The sequence below is a fragment of the Corythoichthys intestinalis genome, chromosome 10, assembly GCF_030265065.1.
Source record: "Corythoichthys intestinalis isolate RoL2023-P3 chromosome 10, ASM3026506v1, whole genome shotgun sequence".
NCBI lineage: Eukaryota > Metazoa > Chordata > Actinopteri > Syngnathiformes > Syngnathidae > Corythoichthys > Corythoichthys intestinalis.
This window is the reverse complement of record NC_080404.1, coordinates 18,536,250-18,553,344: the sequence shown is the minus strand read 5'-3', so window position 1 is coordinate 18,553,344 and position 17,095 is coordinate 18,536,250. Positions and strand designations below refer to the sequence as shown.

The following is a 17,095-nucleotide window of genomic DNA, read 5'->3' as shown; positions in this document are numbered from 1 at the left end:
TCTCTGGTTGTCGATTGATGAACATCCAGACTTTTAGAGATGGTTTTGTATCCTTCCCCAGCTGTATACAAATCAACAATCCTTGATCGCAGGTCTTCAGACAGCACTTTTGACCGAGACATGATGCACTTCAGACAATGTTTCACATCAAGACTATTTTTACTTTTAACTTTTTTGTTGTTGTTACTTTTTACTTTAAACCACTCATCAGTGATTGGGCACACACCTGACTTAAATTGTTTGTTAAAAATTTGTTTGAGTCTTTCTTCAAATCTCCTTAGGCAGAGGGTTCACTTACTTATTTATTTTCCCCCTTCTGTTATTGTTTGCATGCAATCCTCATTAAAATATTAACATTAAAATATGAAAACCAATAAATGTTTGGGTGGTTTTAGTTAAATTAGACACTGTTTTTACATCTGTGTGATTTTGATCAGATCACATTTGTTGGTGATTTTATGCAGAAATGTGAGAAATTCCAAAAGGTTCAGATACTTCTTCATAACATTGTATTACAGGCTAAATTGCGTTGGAATATTGTCATGCTCATCGGTAGTGATGCTGATCCCTCTAATGCAGGGCTCCGAACTACGCCCCAAAACCTGGAAGGCCTTTTTTCTGGAGCACTGCCTCAAATCACGTGACCAATAACGTATAGACCACTTTACTGCTCCATTCAGACTGAAACAGGAAGTGGTTTGAGCCAACAGGCGGCGCTTTGAAAGACTAGCGGGTACCAGATTAGTTTAAAATGGATAAAAAAAAATTTTTTAAAGCGCAATGCTTATCCTTTCAGATGGATTTGAATAGCGTTCATATTATTGCCTTCGACGGTTTTCTTGCAATGGAAATAGCAAGGAAGAGATTGTGAAATGGTGCTGCTGAACGTTCATATGGCACACACCAGTGTTGTTTTCGTCAATGGTGAAGATAACGAAAGTATTTCGTCAACGAACACTTTTCGTGATAACGAGATGATAATGAGCTATAAACGTGTTTTGCGAGACGAACACAAAACCAGCCTAATGCCAGTTTTTGTCTGACGAGACGAGAACGAGACAATGCGCAATAGTTTCCGTCACATGTTCACAATTTGTAACATTTTATGTGTAGTTAGCCTGCATCATAGCAGTGTCTGGTTGTGACACTCATTTATCGTGCTGTGCCCCTCCCCCAACTCACCAGTGCAGTGTCCTCTCCAATCTCAAGGCTTGTACATATGGTAAGATCTGTTTTCTTGGCCAGGGAGAATATGCAATGTTGCTTTTGCCTGTGCCGAGTCATCATCACACACTAAATGTAACTCGTAGCATTATCATAAAATTCACATTAACATCAGGCTAATGCTAATGGCGAGCATCCTCTTAAACTCTCGGACAACTTTAAAAAAAATTTTTTTTTTTACATACAGTTTGTGGCGTCCAGGTGGGTATAGTTAATTGAAAATAATGTACTCTTTTCCTGCTGAATGTGTATTATCACCAAGTTGGTGCTGTTTTTATTTTTTAAAGACGAAAACATTTTTTAGTAAACATCGATTATAACTAGACAAAATTAGTTGAGTTTTTGTCAACAAAAACTAGGCAAAGACAAACACAACGTGAGATAACGTATAACAAAAACATGTCATCAATGACGAGGCGTTAGCGGGCCAAATGTGAGAATGAAGCCGGTAGAGCTGCCTTGATGACGTACCTTAAACCCATCCACCCATCTGTACATAAAATATGGAACAAAACATACATAGCATGTATCAATATCCCAACTGGGGAAATTTTGACTGTTCTGTAGGCCAGGGGTTCCCAACCTATTCCACTAAGGCACACTGTGGGTGCAGGATTTCATTCTTACCAAACAAGATGACAACACTTTTTCCCCAATCTGGTGTTTTACAAGTGCAATCAGTTGATTGCAGTCAGGTGTGGCTTGTTTTAGCAGAAGCCTCATTGGTTCAACTGTCTCTGCTGGATCGGCTGGAACAAAAACCAGGACCCACAGTGTGCCTTGAGGACTGGGTTGAAAACCCCTGCTGTAGGCAACATATAAAACCACAGAGGAATAGAACTAACTAGCAGAATGGCTCGGTGTTGCTCGGCTTTTTCCGTATAACTGAATGGCAGATAAAGCATAGTTTTCTTCGAGATGCAGATGTAATGTAGTCATAGGACACCATGAAGGGGTGCAGAAGTGCAATCACTTTTCCATCATTATGAACAGTATTATGGTGAGCGACGTGGAGAAGAAAGAGGGAGACAATTTTTATGTTTCACTCTTGCTGCTCTTGTGCCCCATACACGTTATAACCCCAAGAAACGGCACCTTTCTTGAACAGAAAACACCAGAACATAACAACGGCAAGCACCACTCTCAGTCATGGTTGCCACAAGTACCCATGAACCATTGCGGCCGTAACACATAAAACAGTGGCTACAGTATGAATATCCAGCCGAAATGAATCCCTTATTAATAGTCAAGAGAAATTGTACATAAAAAAAAAAAAATCCAGAAATTTTGTTGTGGAATACTGTAATAATGTATCATCACAGCACATTTAAATTTGTACATGAAACCGTAAAGTTTGAAAGTCAACTGCAAAATTACAATCGCAAGAGAAGCCTCCACAATCAGGGATTTTCTATGCCAATTTTTGGAGTTTCAAATTAATTTTCTTTCATAAGCCTGCAGAGATCAAACCCATCTAAGAACACTCCCAGAAACAAAGTACAACTTTGTAAAATTTTGTCAAACTCCGCCCAGCTGTTTCAAAGTCCATAGGGTAAAAACATACACACACAAAGTTCCATTTATATATAAGTATGGATATAGATTACGAAGAATAACAAAAGTGCACAAAATACTGCATTATTCGTGTCGTTTCACTTTTGAGCGGTTCGTTGCGTCAACCTTTCACATGGCTGCAGCCTGCAGTACAACCAATGCGCCAGCAGGTGAATCCCACAATCATAATGAACTGCTTAGCATCGAGTAATGAACCAATTTTCAACACACTGGGCCAAAAGGGTTCAAAGCTCCATAGCCCCACGTTTGGACATTACTACTGGTTTCTAAACTCCCACATGTCACTTCCTGTTTATTTTGGGGTATTTAAGTGTCACTTCCTGTAAATGTTTGGCCACTTCTTGTTAATTTTGGGGCACTTTCTTTTTCATTTTGTATCACTTCTTCTTTATTTTGGGATGTTTACAGATCACTTCCTGTTAATCTCAGGGGATTTTTTTGTTGTTGTGGCCACAAAGATAGAAATTATTTTTGCAGGTCTGAATTGAAAATCATTTAGAGTGCATTTGACATTACAAATGATTGAAGCCATTGGAAATGATTGGGGAGGTTTTTGTCATTTTTTGACGGAACTGTATGTTTTGGGAAAAAAACTAAAAACAATTTATGTGTATGTTGATTTCCTGGTTTAATTCTTTAATGTTGGAATAGATACATTTTGAAATCAACAACAAATTGCTATTTAAATGAATGGGGGTTTTGTTGTCAACAAACATGTTTTGGCAGAACTGAATTTTGGGGCGGTATCGAAAGAATTTTTGGAATATGTCAAAGTTTGACAAAGTGGTCTAAGCATGCTATTCGTACGGCATGCTGGAAAAAAAACATATAAAAAGCATTTGTATCACAATTGTAACTTTTAAACTCCAATTTTTCGGGGTCATCTTAAATCTTTCACCAATTCATCAAGTTAAATGTGAATAGTAAATTGGGCAATATTTGCAGTTTCAAAGGTCAATATAATTTATTTTTAAAGGTCTTCTCTCGATGTCCGACTGATTATTTCTCAAACTATATGTTTGGTAATCTCTCTGTTATCAAATCAGCCTGGCTGGTTTGTGCATAGAGCATTGTAAAATTGGATTAAAGCCACCGGAGGAAGGAGGGGGAGTCCACCCTTGCCAGGAAATTAGTGTTATCTTGCAGTTGCACCTCTGATTTTCCCTTTCCCATTTGAGGAAGATGGCACACCACCACTATTACTATAGTTCAGAGCTTATCGATTGAATTTTAGCAACCTGTAATGATTTGTTTCCTGTTAGCCATGTCCACATTCTCTACTCTCTTTCTTTCATCATGTTTAGGGTTGTCCGATAATGACATTTTAACCTATAACTGATATCCCGATATTGTTCAAAAATTGTCCTAAAATCCGATACCAATATCAAACCGATACCAATACACTGTATGTGGTCATGAACTTAAAATATTCATTATTTTTCAATCATTTATAGTTCATTTAATTTTTGCACCATGAATGCATACAAACTTGCATAACAAATACCAATCACCTTATTTTGTTTAAAGGTCAATAAGCATTAGTTTGTTACTGAGCTGTGACCAGCCCTTGTACAACAGCAGAAGGCTTCTACATTCACTTTGTAGGCAACATTCATCTTGGCCCAAAACTGATAATGAAAAACCAATTTCGATATTATCTGATATCATTTTAAAATGCTTTTATCGGCCGATATTATCGGTAGAGTTGGGAATCGAGCATAAATAGGATCCAGGACGAACACTCGGTTCTCCCGGAACCATTCAAATTTTTTTATTTCGATTTCAAGTTTGGATGCCCTGACCGCCGACCGGAAAAAATATGCAGAACACCCCGAAGGAGAAGCCACATGAAGACTAGCTACGTTTTGAGCAAGTCAAATGAAGTGGCTTATTTAGCTTAGCACATAAACGTGTTGCTTCGCTTCATATAAATGACAAGAAAGTGACAGAATGAACACACCAAAATGATATCAGACCCTCTGTTAAAACACGCAAACTTACAGATTTTGTTTTATCAAGGGTGCCCAACGATATGTAGTGCAGAGGAGGTGTGTGTCTGTTAAGGGTGTAACGGTACATGTAATCGTATTGAACCGTTTCGGTACGTGGTAGTCTGTTCGGAACGGACGCGTACCAAACGAGTTTCTGACGTAATATAACCCTTACTTTTCGAGGCTGTGAGTCGATCGGGTTACAGTTTCTTTGTGTAGATTATGTTTACTCCGTCTTCTCTACTATAATGAGGACCAACACGGAAGGACAGTCCAGAAACGTCAATGGCGCGACAACGTGGCCGCCGCGAGAACGCAGTGAAACGCGGGCGTTAGAGTCAATCAGCCAATGCACACCAGTCGCAGTGCGTCCGCGTGTTAGATGCGTCCCAGAAGCGGCTCAACGCGATGCACGCGAAAAGAACGGCAGAGATTATTATTTGACGCGAGACGCGGCCCTCCTGCGTCAATACAACTATCGGTAGCTAGGATCGGGCCGGAAGTCACTCGTGTAACAATACAGTGGATCCGGTCGATTTTCAAACTAATATGCAATCGTAACCTACTTTTTGAGTCCATCAGATCTCTTGAGTGCTAGATTGGGGCACAGTTGACTTGTCTTTGTTGATTTACTTCTGTCTTCTCTGCTATAATAATAACCAACATGGCCCCGTGTTCAATACAAAACCCTCCTACCACAACAAAACAAGAAGAAAGTAATATTCACGTAGGAACTAAAGTTATACAACATAAAATATACAATATAAATGAATACTACATCACATTTGTAAAATATAAACACATAATAAAATAAATAATAGCCCATTTAAATAAAATAAATTGAAATGAGCTAAAACACCTGTAATTAGATAATAAGAATAATACACACATCCTGCTTACACAATTTAAATTTATTAATTTCTGTGTGGCACTTTATCTTGAGAAAATTCACCAATAAAGTTTTTGAAAACCGTTCATAAGAAAAAAAAATGTTTCATTGAGGCATTTCATTTGTTACATGTTAAAATCTTTGTCATTGGGATTGTTTTTCTCTTTAGCACAGGACTTTTTTTCTTCTTTCTTTCAGAAAGAAAGCTGACCAATACGCGGGGTCTGAAAGGCAAATTGTTATTGGATTATCTTTAAATACCCGATACTTTTTGAGCAGAATTCTAGCTTTGTATAGGCTAATGTTCCTATTGTTGAAAACACAAAAGAATTAGCACATTTATATTTTGCATTTTGTTTTTTTTACTGTACCGAAAATTAACCAAACCGTGACCTCAAAACCGAGGTAGGTACCGAATGGAGATTTTTGTGTACCGTTACACCCCTAGTACACCTCAGGGATTCTTTTTCAACTTAATTAATGTTATTTTTGCCTGCTGCTTCCAGTAAGTCACCATTAGGGGAAACCAAGCGCACATAGCAAAACCAAAGAAAAACCGTAGGGTCCGGAGTTACAATAGCGACATCTTGTGGACGGATGAACAAGTTTAGAAAGAAATCCAACTTAAAAAGTAGTCAACTTTAGATCAAAGGGACAGAGCACTCCCCGCGAGATGTCAGCAATTAACTAACTTGTAGAAATACCACCTAAAACAAACGATGCAGTACAGTAAGTGCCTGCAGCAAAAGAGGCTCTAAGACATAGGCAAAAGAAAATGTGTAAATGTTTTCTCCGTAAGCTTTTGAAAAATAAACATTTTTGTGAAAGTGCACTCCTGTAAAAGAAATTATATTTATAACAAGTTAAAAATAGCCCTCTGATAAATTAATAGCAAAGTTAATTGAAAGTTCATATAATTTAAAAAATAATCGAGAAGAAATTAATATAAACTATGCTATTTTTTTTTACCCTGCCTAATGCCTGTTAAAAGAATTGGAATCAAGAATCGTTTGGAACCGGAATCGAAACGTTCAAATTAGAACGATGCCAACCCTAATTATCGGCTTTTCGATAATATCGAACAACTCTTATCATGTTTTGTGCTAGCCATATTCTTAGCACTGTCCTGTCCGTGTCATCATCTACACTTTACTTTCTTTTGCTGTCCCCAAACCATTTGCTTGTGCTTGTTTGAGTGTACTATGTACGTAGTTCAGACCCTTTGGTGCAATGATCCCATCCCACCGAGTCAGCCGGCTCCTTTAATCGAAACTGTTCACTGGCCACCCTTGCTTGACTATAGTGAGTGTAATCTGTCTGTATCTTCACCTTCACTGTCTGGCACTAATGAAGTACTTAAAAAAAAAAAAACTTATCCCAACTGCCAATAACATGAAAAGACTTTTCCAATTGCGACACAGGAAGTAAGTTGACACAGATTCCTCTGCGGAAATCAGTTTCACAAAGGCGTCTCGCCTATTTGTAAACAAGACACAGTTGTATTACTATACTCTTTAAAGGGTTGTTTCACATCAGGGACTCTTGGTGTTGTGAGCTCACTCACATCTGACTGAGAGACTTCTTGGAACCAAACGTGGAAGACCTGGGGGAAACATATATATACACATATATGTGCACTAAATTCCTAATTATTATCTGTCCATTCATTTTCAATACTGCCTATTCTGATCAAAGTGGCTATGCCGCAAGCTCAACCCAGCTGACTTCAACCAAAAGGTAGATTCAGAACTGTCCCTTGGAAATAGGCGAGCTAGGCAGTTGCCTAGGGCGCCATCTAGTGGTGGGGGCGCCAAATTGCATTGGAGGGGAAAAAAATACCCTAAAACAAATTTCTCACGCCAGGCTTCCAGTACGTTTTCTAACATATCAAGTACATTTAAATAGGCTACATATTAAAAATATTTGCTGTTTCTAACTTGGATTGTATGAGCTACCTGTGATTTTGTGGCATATATGATGCAGTGAGGAAAGATCCACGCTTGCAGTATATGAGCAGATCCACTTCATGAGGACAAATAATGGGAGGTGATTAAATCAGTCATTCAGACTCACTATTCAAATAGAAACTAAAATGATCACATAACGACAAACTAAATAGCATAACTAGCAATTAATGATACAACTGGAACACCAACTCCAACTAAATAAATAATTTCCACAGAACATGAAGTTTAAATGTTATTTACATCTGTAGTGCTGCAGTGCATGCTGAGAGGCATGAGGCATGTATTACAACAACAGTGTTGACAGCGAGTGGCACCAGAGGTTGTCTGTTTCTTCCAAGGGAAGTTAGGGATTAATTACATTGAGCAGTGATGGCCAAATGAAGCTTCTTGAAGCAAAGAAGCTTTGCAGCCAGTTGATTTAAAGCTGCATATTGGTTCATTTGCTCTATGGTGCTATTAAGTGGTCATCAAGCCCAAGAGGCAAACAGTGTTGAGAATATCTAGCTACTAGCTACATGTCGAGTAGGGCACCTTGTCACCCAGGGCTGGGTGGACTACAACCTGAACTGTTTGCCAGCCAATTGCAGGACACATTTACAGTGGGGCAAATAAGTATTTAGTTAACCACTAATTGTGCAAGTTCTCCCACTTGAAATTATTAGAGAGGCCTGTAATTGTCAACATGGGTAAACCTCAGCCATGAGAGACAGAATGTGGAGAGAAAAAAAAAAGAAAATCATATTGTTTGATTTGTAAAAAATTTATTTGCAAATCATGGTGGAAAATAAGTATTTGGTCAATGCCAAAAGTTCATCTCAATACTTTGTTACGTACCCTTTGTTGGCAATAACGGAGGCCAAATGTTTTCTGTAACTCTTCACAAGCTTTTCACACACTGTTGCTGGTATTTTGTCCCATTCCTCCATGCAGATCTCCTCTAGAGCAGTGATGTTTTGGGGCTGTCGTTGGGCAACACGGACTTTCAACTCCCTCCACAGATTTTCTATGGGGTTGAGATCTGGTGACTGGCTAGGCCACCCCAGGACCTTGAAATGCTTCTTACGAAGCCACTCCTTTGTTGCCCTGGCTGTGTGTTTGAGATCATTGTCATGCTGAAAGACCCAGCCACGTCTCATCTTCAATGCCCTTGCTGATGGAAGGAGATTTTCACTCAAAATCTCTCGATACATGGCCCCATTAATTCTTTTACACAGATCAGTCGTCCTGGTCCCTTTGCAGAAAAACAGCCCCAAAGCATGATGTTTCGAACTTTCCACCCCCATGCTTCACAGTGGGTATGGTGTTCTTCGGATGCAATTCAGTATTCTTTCTCCTCCAAACACGAGAACCTCTCTTTCTACCAAAAAGTTCATTTTGGTTTCATCTGACCAGAACGCATTCTCCCAGTTCTCTTCTGGATTATCCAAATGCTCTCTAGCGAACCGCAGACGGGCCTGGACGTGTACTTTCTTCAGCAGGGGGACACGTCTGGCAGTGCAGGATTTGAATTCCTGGCGGCGCATTGTGTTACTGATAGCAGCCTATGTTACTGTGGTCCGAGCTCTCTGTAGGCCATTCACTAGGTCCCCCTATGTGTTTCTGGGATTTTTGCTCACCGTTCTTGTTATCATTTTGACACAACGGGGTGAGATCTTGCATGGAGCCCCAGATCGAGGGAGATTATCGGTGGTCTTGTATGTCTTCCATTTTCTAATAATTGCTCCCACAGTTTGTTTCTTTACACCAAGCGTTTTACCTACTGCAGATTCAGTCTTCCCAGTCTGGTGCAGGTCTACAATTTTGTCTCTGGTGTCCTTCGACAGCTCTTTGGTCTTGGCCATAGTGGAGTTTGGAGTGTGACTGACTGAGGTTGTGGACAGGTGTCTTTTATACCGATTATGAGTAAAACAGGTGCCATTAATACAGGTAACGAGTGGGGCCTTGTTAGACCACGTTAGAAGATGTTAGACCTCTGACAGCCAGAAATCTTGCTTGTAAGTAGGTGACCAAATACCTATTTTCCACTCTAATTTGGAAATAAATTCTTTAAAAATCAAACAATGTGATTTTCTGTTTTTTTTCCCCACATTCTGTCTCTCATGGTTGAGGTTTACCCATGTTGACAATTACAAGCCTAATCTTTTCAATTAGGAGAACTTGCACAATTGGTGGCTGACTAAATACTTATTTGCCGCACTGTAATACATGCCGCCTCCCTAAGTCAAGCAATTCCTTCATTTCTTGCTTTGGACTGAAAACAGCTTGTTTTGACATAAAACAATGAATATACAGCACTCTCAAAATTTATGATAAAATGGATGGTTAATGGACTTTTACCTATGTTGGGCTGAGGAAAAAAATACATTGGTACTCCTTTCATACTGTAAATGGTGCAGGTCAGCTTCCACGGAAAATGCAGCGTTATGGGATATACCAGTACTTCAGAATGTCGAGGACACGTCAGCATGATCACATTGGCCAATAGCTATAAATCATATAGGCTTTAGTAATGGAAATTCATGCCCCTGAAAGTTATGCCACCGCTGAATTCCCTGAGTTATTGTATTTTACTCCTCTTGTGAAATTTAGTCCTGTGAATTTTTTTGCGCCTTCTGTACTCCATTATTTAGTGCCTCTCCAAATAACCACATACAATATGATCTGTTGTCCTTTGCAATGTAGTGTATATAATTTGGCTTCTTGATAAAGACAATATGCCGAACCTCATCAGTCAAGGTCAGTGCAGTCCAGTCAGTGGTGTCAGATTAGCAGAGGCTTAGTGGCTCACAAGTCTGCAGTACGTTTGTTGACACACTACCCCAGTAGCACGATCAGGTGACTTGTCCCCATGAATTAATTTTTAAAAAATGCTGTCTTTAGATCAAGCCCTGTCAAGACGTTGAGTAACAATATTCCTTCTAACAATAAATGTCGACATATTGCATGATTGTTTTTGACTCTCTGACTATGAGTCACGACGTTGACCACTCATCAGGGTATGACATTTTTAATCTGATTTATCATCATCCGATTAGTACTTACGGGATGTGTAGACTGGTTACATCCTGTTAAAATGAACAGTGTGATTCGGTAGTATAAAGTTTCAACTTCCTGTCAATATGATTAGTTCAATTCAAGATACTCTTCTGATTTCTGATTTGCCTCCTTTCAGGTCAGCCTCCAGAGCTTAGAGAATTTCCTCTGTCTCTTCCACTATGTGCAGCATCACCCTCATCACACCAAAGATGCCCTGAAATTCTGGTAGGTACCATTATTACTGCTGTTGAACTAAACTTATATATATTATATATATATTGTCATATTATCAATCATTTCAATCAAGCAAGCCTAAATATTACAAACAATGCTGTAAATTTTACTGTAAATACAAAATGGCGTCAGTTTATAATGACAAGCAGTAACAGCAGCCCTAAAAAAAATGTACTGTATATGTTGACAAATTGAATCTTTCCAATAAGCAGACATCTAAAAAAACATTCTGCAACAAAATCCCATGATGATGCAGCACTTAACTCCGTGGAATATAACGCTTGTTCAGAAGAATATAAATGCAGTTTTTGTGAGTAATGGTCTATTACAGAGGTCCTCTGCAGGTCATTGGAGGCTCCTCAGTATTCCCAAGGCCAGTCCCCTTGCCATGTGACATCACATGCTTTCATGTGATACGCTGATCTGCTGCGAATCTGGAAAGCTTCCATTTGAAATTCCAATTTAATGGAATTTACTCGGCAGAACAGAAAATTCAGTCAGTCGTCGTGCGAGAAGGTATGCAGATACAGCCAGCAGTCGAGCTGCAGTCAAGTTTGGAATATATACAAAATGATTGGAAGGAAACTGTCAGGCCCAGTAACACTGGGTAAGGCAACAAAATATGCGTGAAACGGACTAGACATTAGCTGCATTGTTATGAAAAAGATGGCGGTGTTGGTGATTTTAACCCCCGCTATTCTTCTTTGTTCATTTATTTTTGTTAGGTATTCAAATATGGTATAGTAGAGCAAATTATATGTATTCGAATGACTAACATGTTAAGAAAGCTCATACGGGATTCTTGCTTAACTGTGTACTTGATAGTGTCTCGGAAAACACTGTGTACCTTAACAACGTGTTGGGTCGATATGTCTTGAAGCATGCATGACTTTTATATATACAGAAACTGAATTGAAATTGTGGGACCACACGCCAAAAATTACCCCTAAACATGTTTTTTTCTTAAATGTTTAGCAACGTTGTACAGTTTATACGAACACAATTTTCGAGAAAGTGCGCCTGCTCTTTGTGCTTAAAAGGCGTGTATAACTGTTGACAGCGTGTTGTACAGCAAGACACATAGCTTGACGTTTCCCTTTAAATATGGTCACCTTTTCCAAGAAATGAACACTACTGTAATCTTTTGATCAAATGTTCAGTGACTTACTAGTTTATTATGAATTTTATGAAGTTTTAAGGAAAACCCCTGATAATGGATTATCATTCCCGTCTGCGGCAGTGTGACAAAGTCACAGTCAACTGTTTTACACATCCAGTAATGAGTCACTGTGACGCCCCTTCATTCTGTGTAACAAAACATTGAATCAGAGTATGCCACTAAGGGATCAATGACAATAGATAATAGAAATGAATGCCTAATGTTGATAGCGTTCTGTCTCTTTTGTAGCTCAGACATGAGTGGGGCCAGTAATACGCTGGCAAGGGAGTTCCTGACTGATGTCCACCAACTATGCAGTGCGGTGGCTCAGAGAGCGGAGGCACGGGAGGAAGATGAAGAGGAAAGTCATATGGTTGCACTGGGAGAGTACCTCGTCAGAGGAAGAGGATTTCTGTTGCTTAGCACCCTGGATTCCATCATTGACCAGGTGAGAATGTTCAATGTCACAAATTATTCTTAGTAAATGCCAGCAATGACCTGTCAAGGTTTTCCCCTTCATATTTTCCAACCTTCGCTGACCGGCTCCAGTTCTGAGCAGAGCTTTTAAAGAACTCTTGTTGGTATGCATGACCTAGGTGACTCACCATTTTCAAAGCTGCCAGTACTGTTGGTGCAATGATCGCAGTAAATGTAAATGTCAAGTATGACATGATCATTCATTTACTAGCCTCTTATGGCATCTTGTATACTTTGAATACTTGGAAATTTGTCCCCAGCCCTGGGCTGGAAATCAGATACAGCAGCCAACTTGGATTTATCCTAAAAAGAGGCAGCTAAGTGCTGTGGACATTGAAAGCCAATTCATTTACAGCACCAAAACTATCAACTGTATCCACTTGGCATGTGCCGGTTACCAGTTTCAAGGTTTACCGTGGTATGAAAACGTCACGGTTTCAAAACCACTAAACTTTTCCGTCAGACAGTAGGACGGTATTAGCTATTTTTTTATGCCCCAAAAATGCAGCGAGAAATCCGTGGCTTGGCGTGGCAGCGCTCACCCCTCCCCTTATGTTTTTGCTCTGCGGTGGCACTGCTGTTGCTGTCGAAACTACACCTGAGCTTTTTCAAAACCCCCTCAAAAAGTCGAATCTACTGTGGGAGCATTTCAGCTACTGAAAAGAAACCGACGGCTGCGGCTTAGAGGAGGAAGGACAGCCGAAGTGCAGGCAACACCTCCAACATGATTTCACATTTACTGTACCTGACCATCATCCGTCACTTTACACAAAATCTAAGCTAAGTAAACATTGTGTTATTAACGTTTCCCACCAGGTAGGAGAGTTCACTCCAGCGTGTTTAGTGTGTCTAGCAATGGTACAACAAATACTATAAAGTAAGCTTGTTAACGAGGCAGATAACGTGGCTAGTTAGCATGCCAAGACGGCTAACTACGGTAGTTTCCTCTCTACCATTAGCCTACTGTTGTAAAGTCTTCCGACATTGTGGTGTTTTTTTTCTCTCTGGCGACTTTCTGTGTTGAGAGTGAGTGAGTGGGTGTGTGCGTGTATAATGTAGAAATAATGACGCGAGTCATACACACTGTCTCTTACTCTCGCTCCATTAATACTCAACCAATTAATATTACTAGTAGTAGTGGAATGTGTTTTACATTAAATCAATTCGATCATGTATTGTTTAAGTCCAGCTCTTTTTGTTGTTCTTGTTCTAATGTTGAGCAACTTGAGCTGTGGCTGTGAGGTTAATCTATAAGTTCTATTTATTTCATTTTGATTTAAAATATTTCAGTTATTTATTTTTTATTTATTTACTTTAACATTATATTCATGTTTATGTTCATATTTGCAAATATGTTGTGAAAAAAAAATCCTGTTCAATGGAATTTTTTCCGCCTGTTTTCTTAACGCATACATCTCAAAATAACACATTTTAGAGCTATAATTGCAATACCGTGAAACTGCAGTATTTCTGGTTAAGGTTGTCGTACCGTCAAAATCTCATACCGGCACATGCCTAGTATCTACCTAAGCCTACGTGCTAAATTGGACCACCTCCTTAATCCAGTGGAAGCCTTCAAAAGGAAACTGAATGAATTTCTGGACGCCATACCTAATGAGCCCACAGTTCCTGACCTTGTTAGACAAGCCGAGTCAAACGCCATTGTCCACCAAGTGGTCTATCGATCTCACGCACCTTAGTCCCACTTTTATAAACTGCTGGTTTTCCACAATCGGCCTTTGTTTAGAAAGCCCGAAATACACTGAATAAGAATAAAAATATTTTGGTCCCTTTCTGGTGACTTCACCTTTATCAAAATCTATCAAAACTATAATCAGCGCTCGCTAATGGAATATAGAAGGATGTTACTTTGGACTTACAATGTTGTTTTTGGCAGCCCTTTTAATTTTCATCTTAGTCTTTTGGACGAAAATACTTATTCACCTTGAAGCAGAAGTTCAGATTTTTTTTTTTTTTTATATTAGGCTTAATCTTCGAGTTAGCGGGGGTTTGATTAGTTGGTGGAGTTGATTTCAACGAATTCCATGCAGTTTGTAAGTTAATTGTTGGTTTCAGAGCTCCGGAGTGGCTAAGCTAGCATGAGTCAATGGAGCCAACTTAGCATGCCACTAAAAAAACGATACAGATCTACAAACAGATCCAACATAGTCAAATGAATTCAAAATGCAGACATTTGTTCCAAAACACCCAAGCGGCTATAACAATGTCACAAAAAAAGTGCCGTAATTCATTTTACTCTGTAGGACTATTATTTTTAGATGCGTAATAGGACCACAATAGAGAGGAGTGCTTCGGCCACTCGTGCTCACGCTCCATTTGACAAATAGGAAGTCGGATGTATCCCGCTCGGAGGGTACAAGTTGCGACCTCAAAGTGTTCCAAGCGAATGTGAACTGCAAAAATGGCTGATCACGACAAGTTGTTTTTTATTTTGGCCATCAAAAGACATTTTGACTTCCAGCAAACTTGCCTTCTCATAAGCGATCAAATAGTGGAGGCGTTCTAATGATGCTTTTCCAGATCGTAGGTTGGAAATTCTGACTTCCCACCCTCCTCGAATGCAGCATCAGTCCACTGAGTTAACTGACCGCCGGCAACATGGTGAAATGTGCATTTAGAGGCTGTGGAAACAGACATAAGTAATGGGCAAAGGAAGGTTTACAAAAATTCCCTATGAATAACGAGGAACAGTATAAACTGGTTACTTGATGCAAGGTACGACATAAAAAAATCAACGGCGAAAAAAAAACGATGTGATATCACTCCGTCCTGCTCCTCCGCAGAGCTTCTGGATTACAAATGTTGTTATTCATACCGCAATTATTGACATGCAATGGTATGTTTTAGTAAATCTATCCTGAAAACATAGCCAACAGTATTGATTGCATCGGTCATTGATGATTTTCATGTATGCAAATGGCAAAAAACACTCAGGTGACTTGAAGTTCCGCTCTGAGACCCCCAATTTGGCCAAATTTCAAAATTGTCCTATATGCATGTGTGATACATCATTGGAATGCTTAAATTCTCATTTTTCTGGGGGAAGAAAAATTTTGAAGAGGAGGGCATTTAAGAAAAAAAAAAATTTAAACGGCAAACCCCTAACTGGCGGTGAGAACACGCGAAAACATAATTAAAGATGCCATGATTTTAACAAGATATTATCGTGTACCTACTTCTTTTTGATCTAAAAACTCCATGTAGCATATATCACCGAGTGTCAAGACACAGCTGTGAATGGCCACAGCCGGATTTTGGGGGGATTTTTTGGGTGAAGCATGGTAATATACAGTGCCTTGCAAAAGTATTCGGCCCCCTTGAACCTTGCAACCTTTCGCCACATTTCAGGCTTCAAACATAAAGATATAAAATGTTAATTTTTTGTCAAGAATCAACAACAAGTGGGACACAATCGTGAAGTGGAACAAAATTGATTGGATAATTTAAACTTTTTTAACAAATAAAAAACTGAAAAGTGGGGCGTGCAATATTATTCGGCCCCCTTGCGTTAATACTTTGTAGCGCCACCTTTTGCTCCAATTACAGCTGCAAGTCGCTTGGGGTATGTTTCTATCAGTTTTGCACATCGAGAGACTGACATTCTTACCCATTCTTCCTTGCAAAACAGCTCGAGCTCAGTGAGGTTGGATGGAGAGTGTTTGTGAACAGCAGTCTTCAGCTCCTTCCACAGATTCTCGATTGGATTCAGGTCTGGACTTTGACTTGGCCATTCTAACACCTGGATACGTTTATTTTTTAACCATTCCATTGTAGATTTGGCTTTATGTTTTGGATCATTGTCCTGTCGGAAGATAAATCTCCGTCCCAGTCTCAGGTCTTGTGCAGATACCAACAGGTTTTCTTCCAGAATGTTCCTGTATTTGGCTGCATCTATCTTCCCGTCAATTTTAACCATCTTCCCTGTCCCTGCTGAAGAAAAGCAGGCCCAAACCATGATGCTGCCACCACCATGTTTGACAGTGGGGATGGTGTGTTCAGGGTGATGAGCTGTGTTGCTTTTACGCCAAACATATCGTTTTGCATTGTGGCCAAAAAGTTCAATTTTGGTTTCATCTGACCAGAGCACCTTCTTCCACATGTTTGGTGTGTCTCCCAGGTGGCTTGTGGCAAACTTTAAACGAGACTTTTTATGGATATCTTTGAGAAATGGCTTTCTTCTTGCCACTCTTCCATAAAGGCCAGATTTGTGCAGTGTATTGTATTGTTGTCCTATGGACAGACTCTCCCACCTCAGCTGTAGATCTCTGCAGTTCATCCAGAGTGATCATGGGCCTCTTGGCTGCATCTCTGATCAGTTTTCTCCTTGTTTGAGAAGAAAGTTTGGAAGGACGGCCGGGTCTTGGTAGATTTGCAGTGGTCTGATGCTCCTTCCATTTCAATATGATGGCTTGCACAGTGCTCCTTGAGATGTTTAAAGCTTGGGAAATCTTTTTGTATCCAAATCCGGCTTTAAACTTCTCCACAAAAGTATCTCGGACCTGCCTGGTGTGTTCCTTGGTTT

At 39.6% G+C, this 17,095-nt stretch overlaps 1 protein-coding gene across 12 annotated transcripts in view; it reads left to right on the top strand.

The window, feature by feature from the left end:
* The window catches only part of lyst (lysosomal trafficking regulator), a 131,191-nt gene that overhangs the window by 19,942 nt on the left and 94,154 nt on the right, over positions 1 to 17,095 (top strand). For all 12 annotated transcript variants that reach the window (XM_057847853.1, XM_057847852.1, XM_057847858.1 and 9 more), the window contains 2 exons: positions 10,819 to 10,907; positions 12,325 to 12,523. In XM_057847853.1, the coding sequence (XP_057703836.1) occupies positions 10,819 to 10,907; positions 12,325 to 12,523 (288 nt within the window). The remainder of the gene's footprint in view (positions 1 to 10,818; positions 10,908 to 12,324; positions 12,524 to 17,095) is intronic.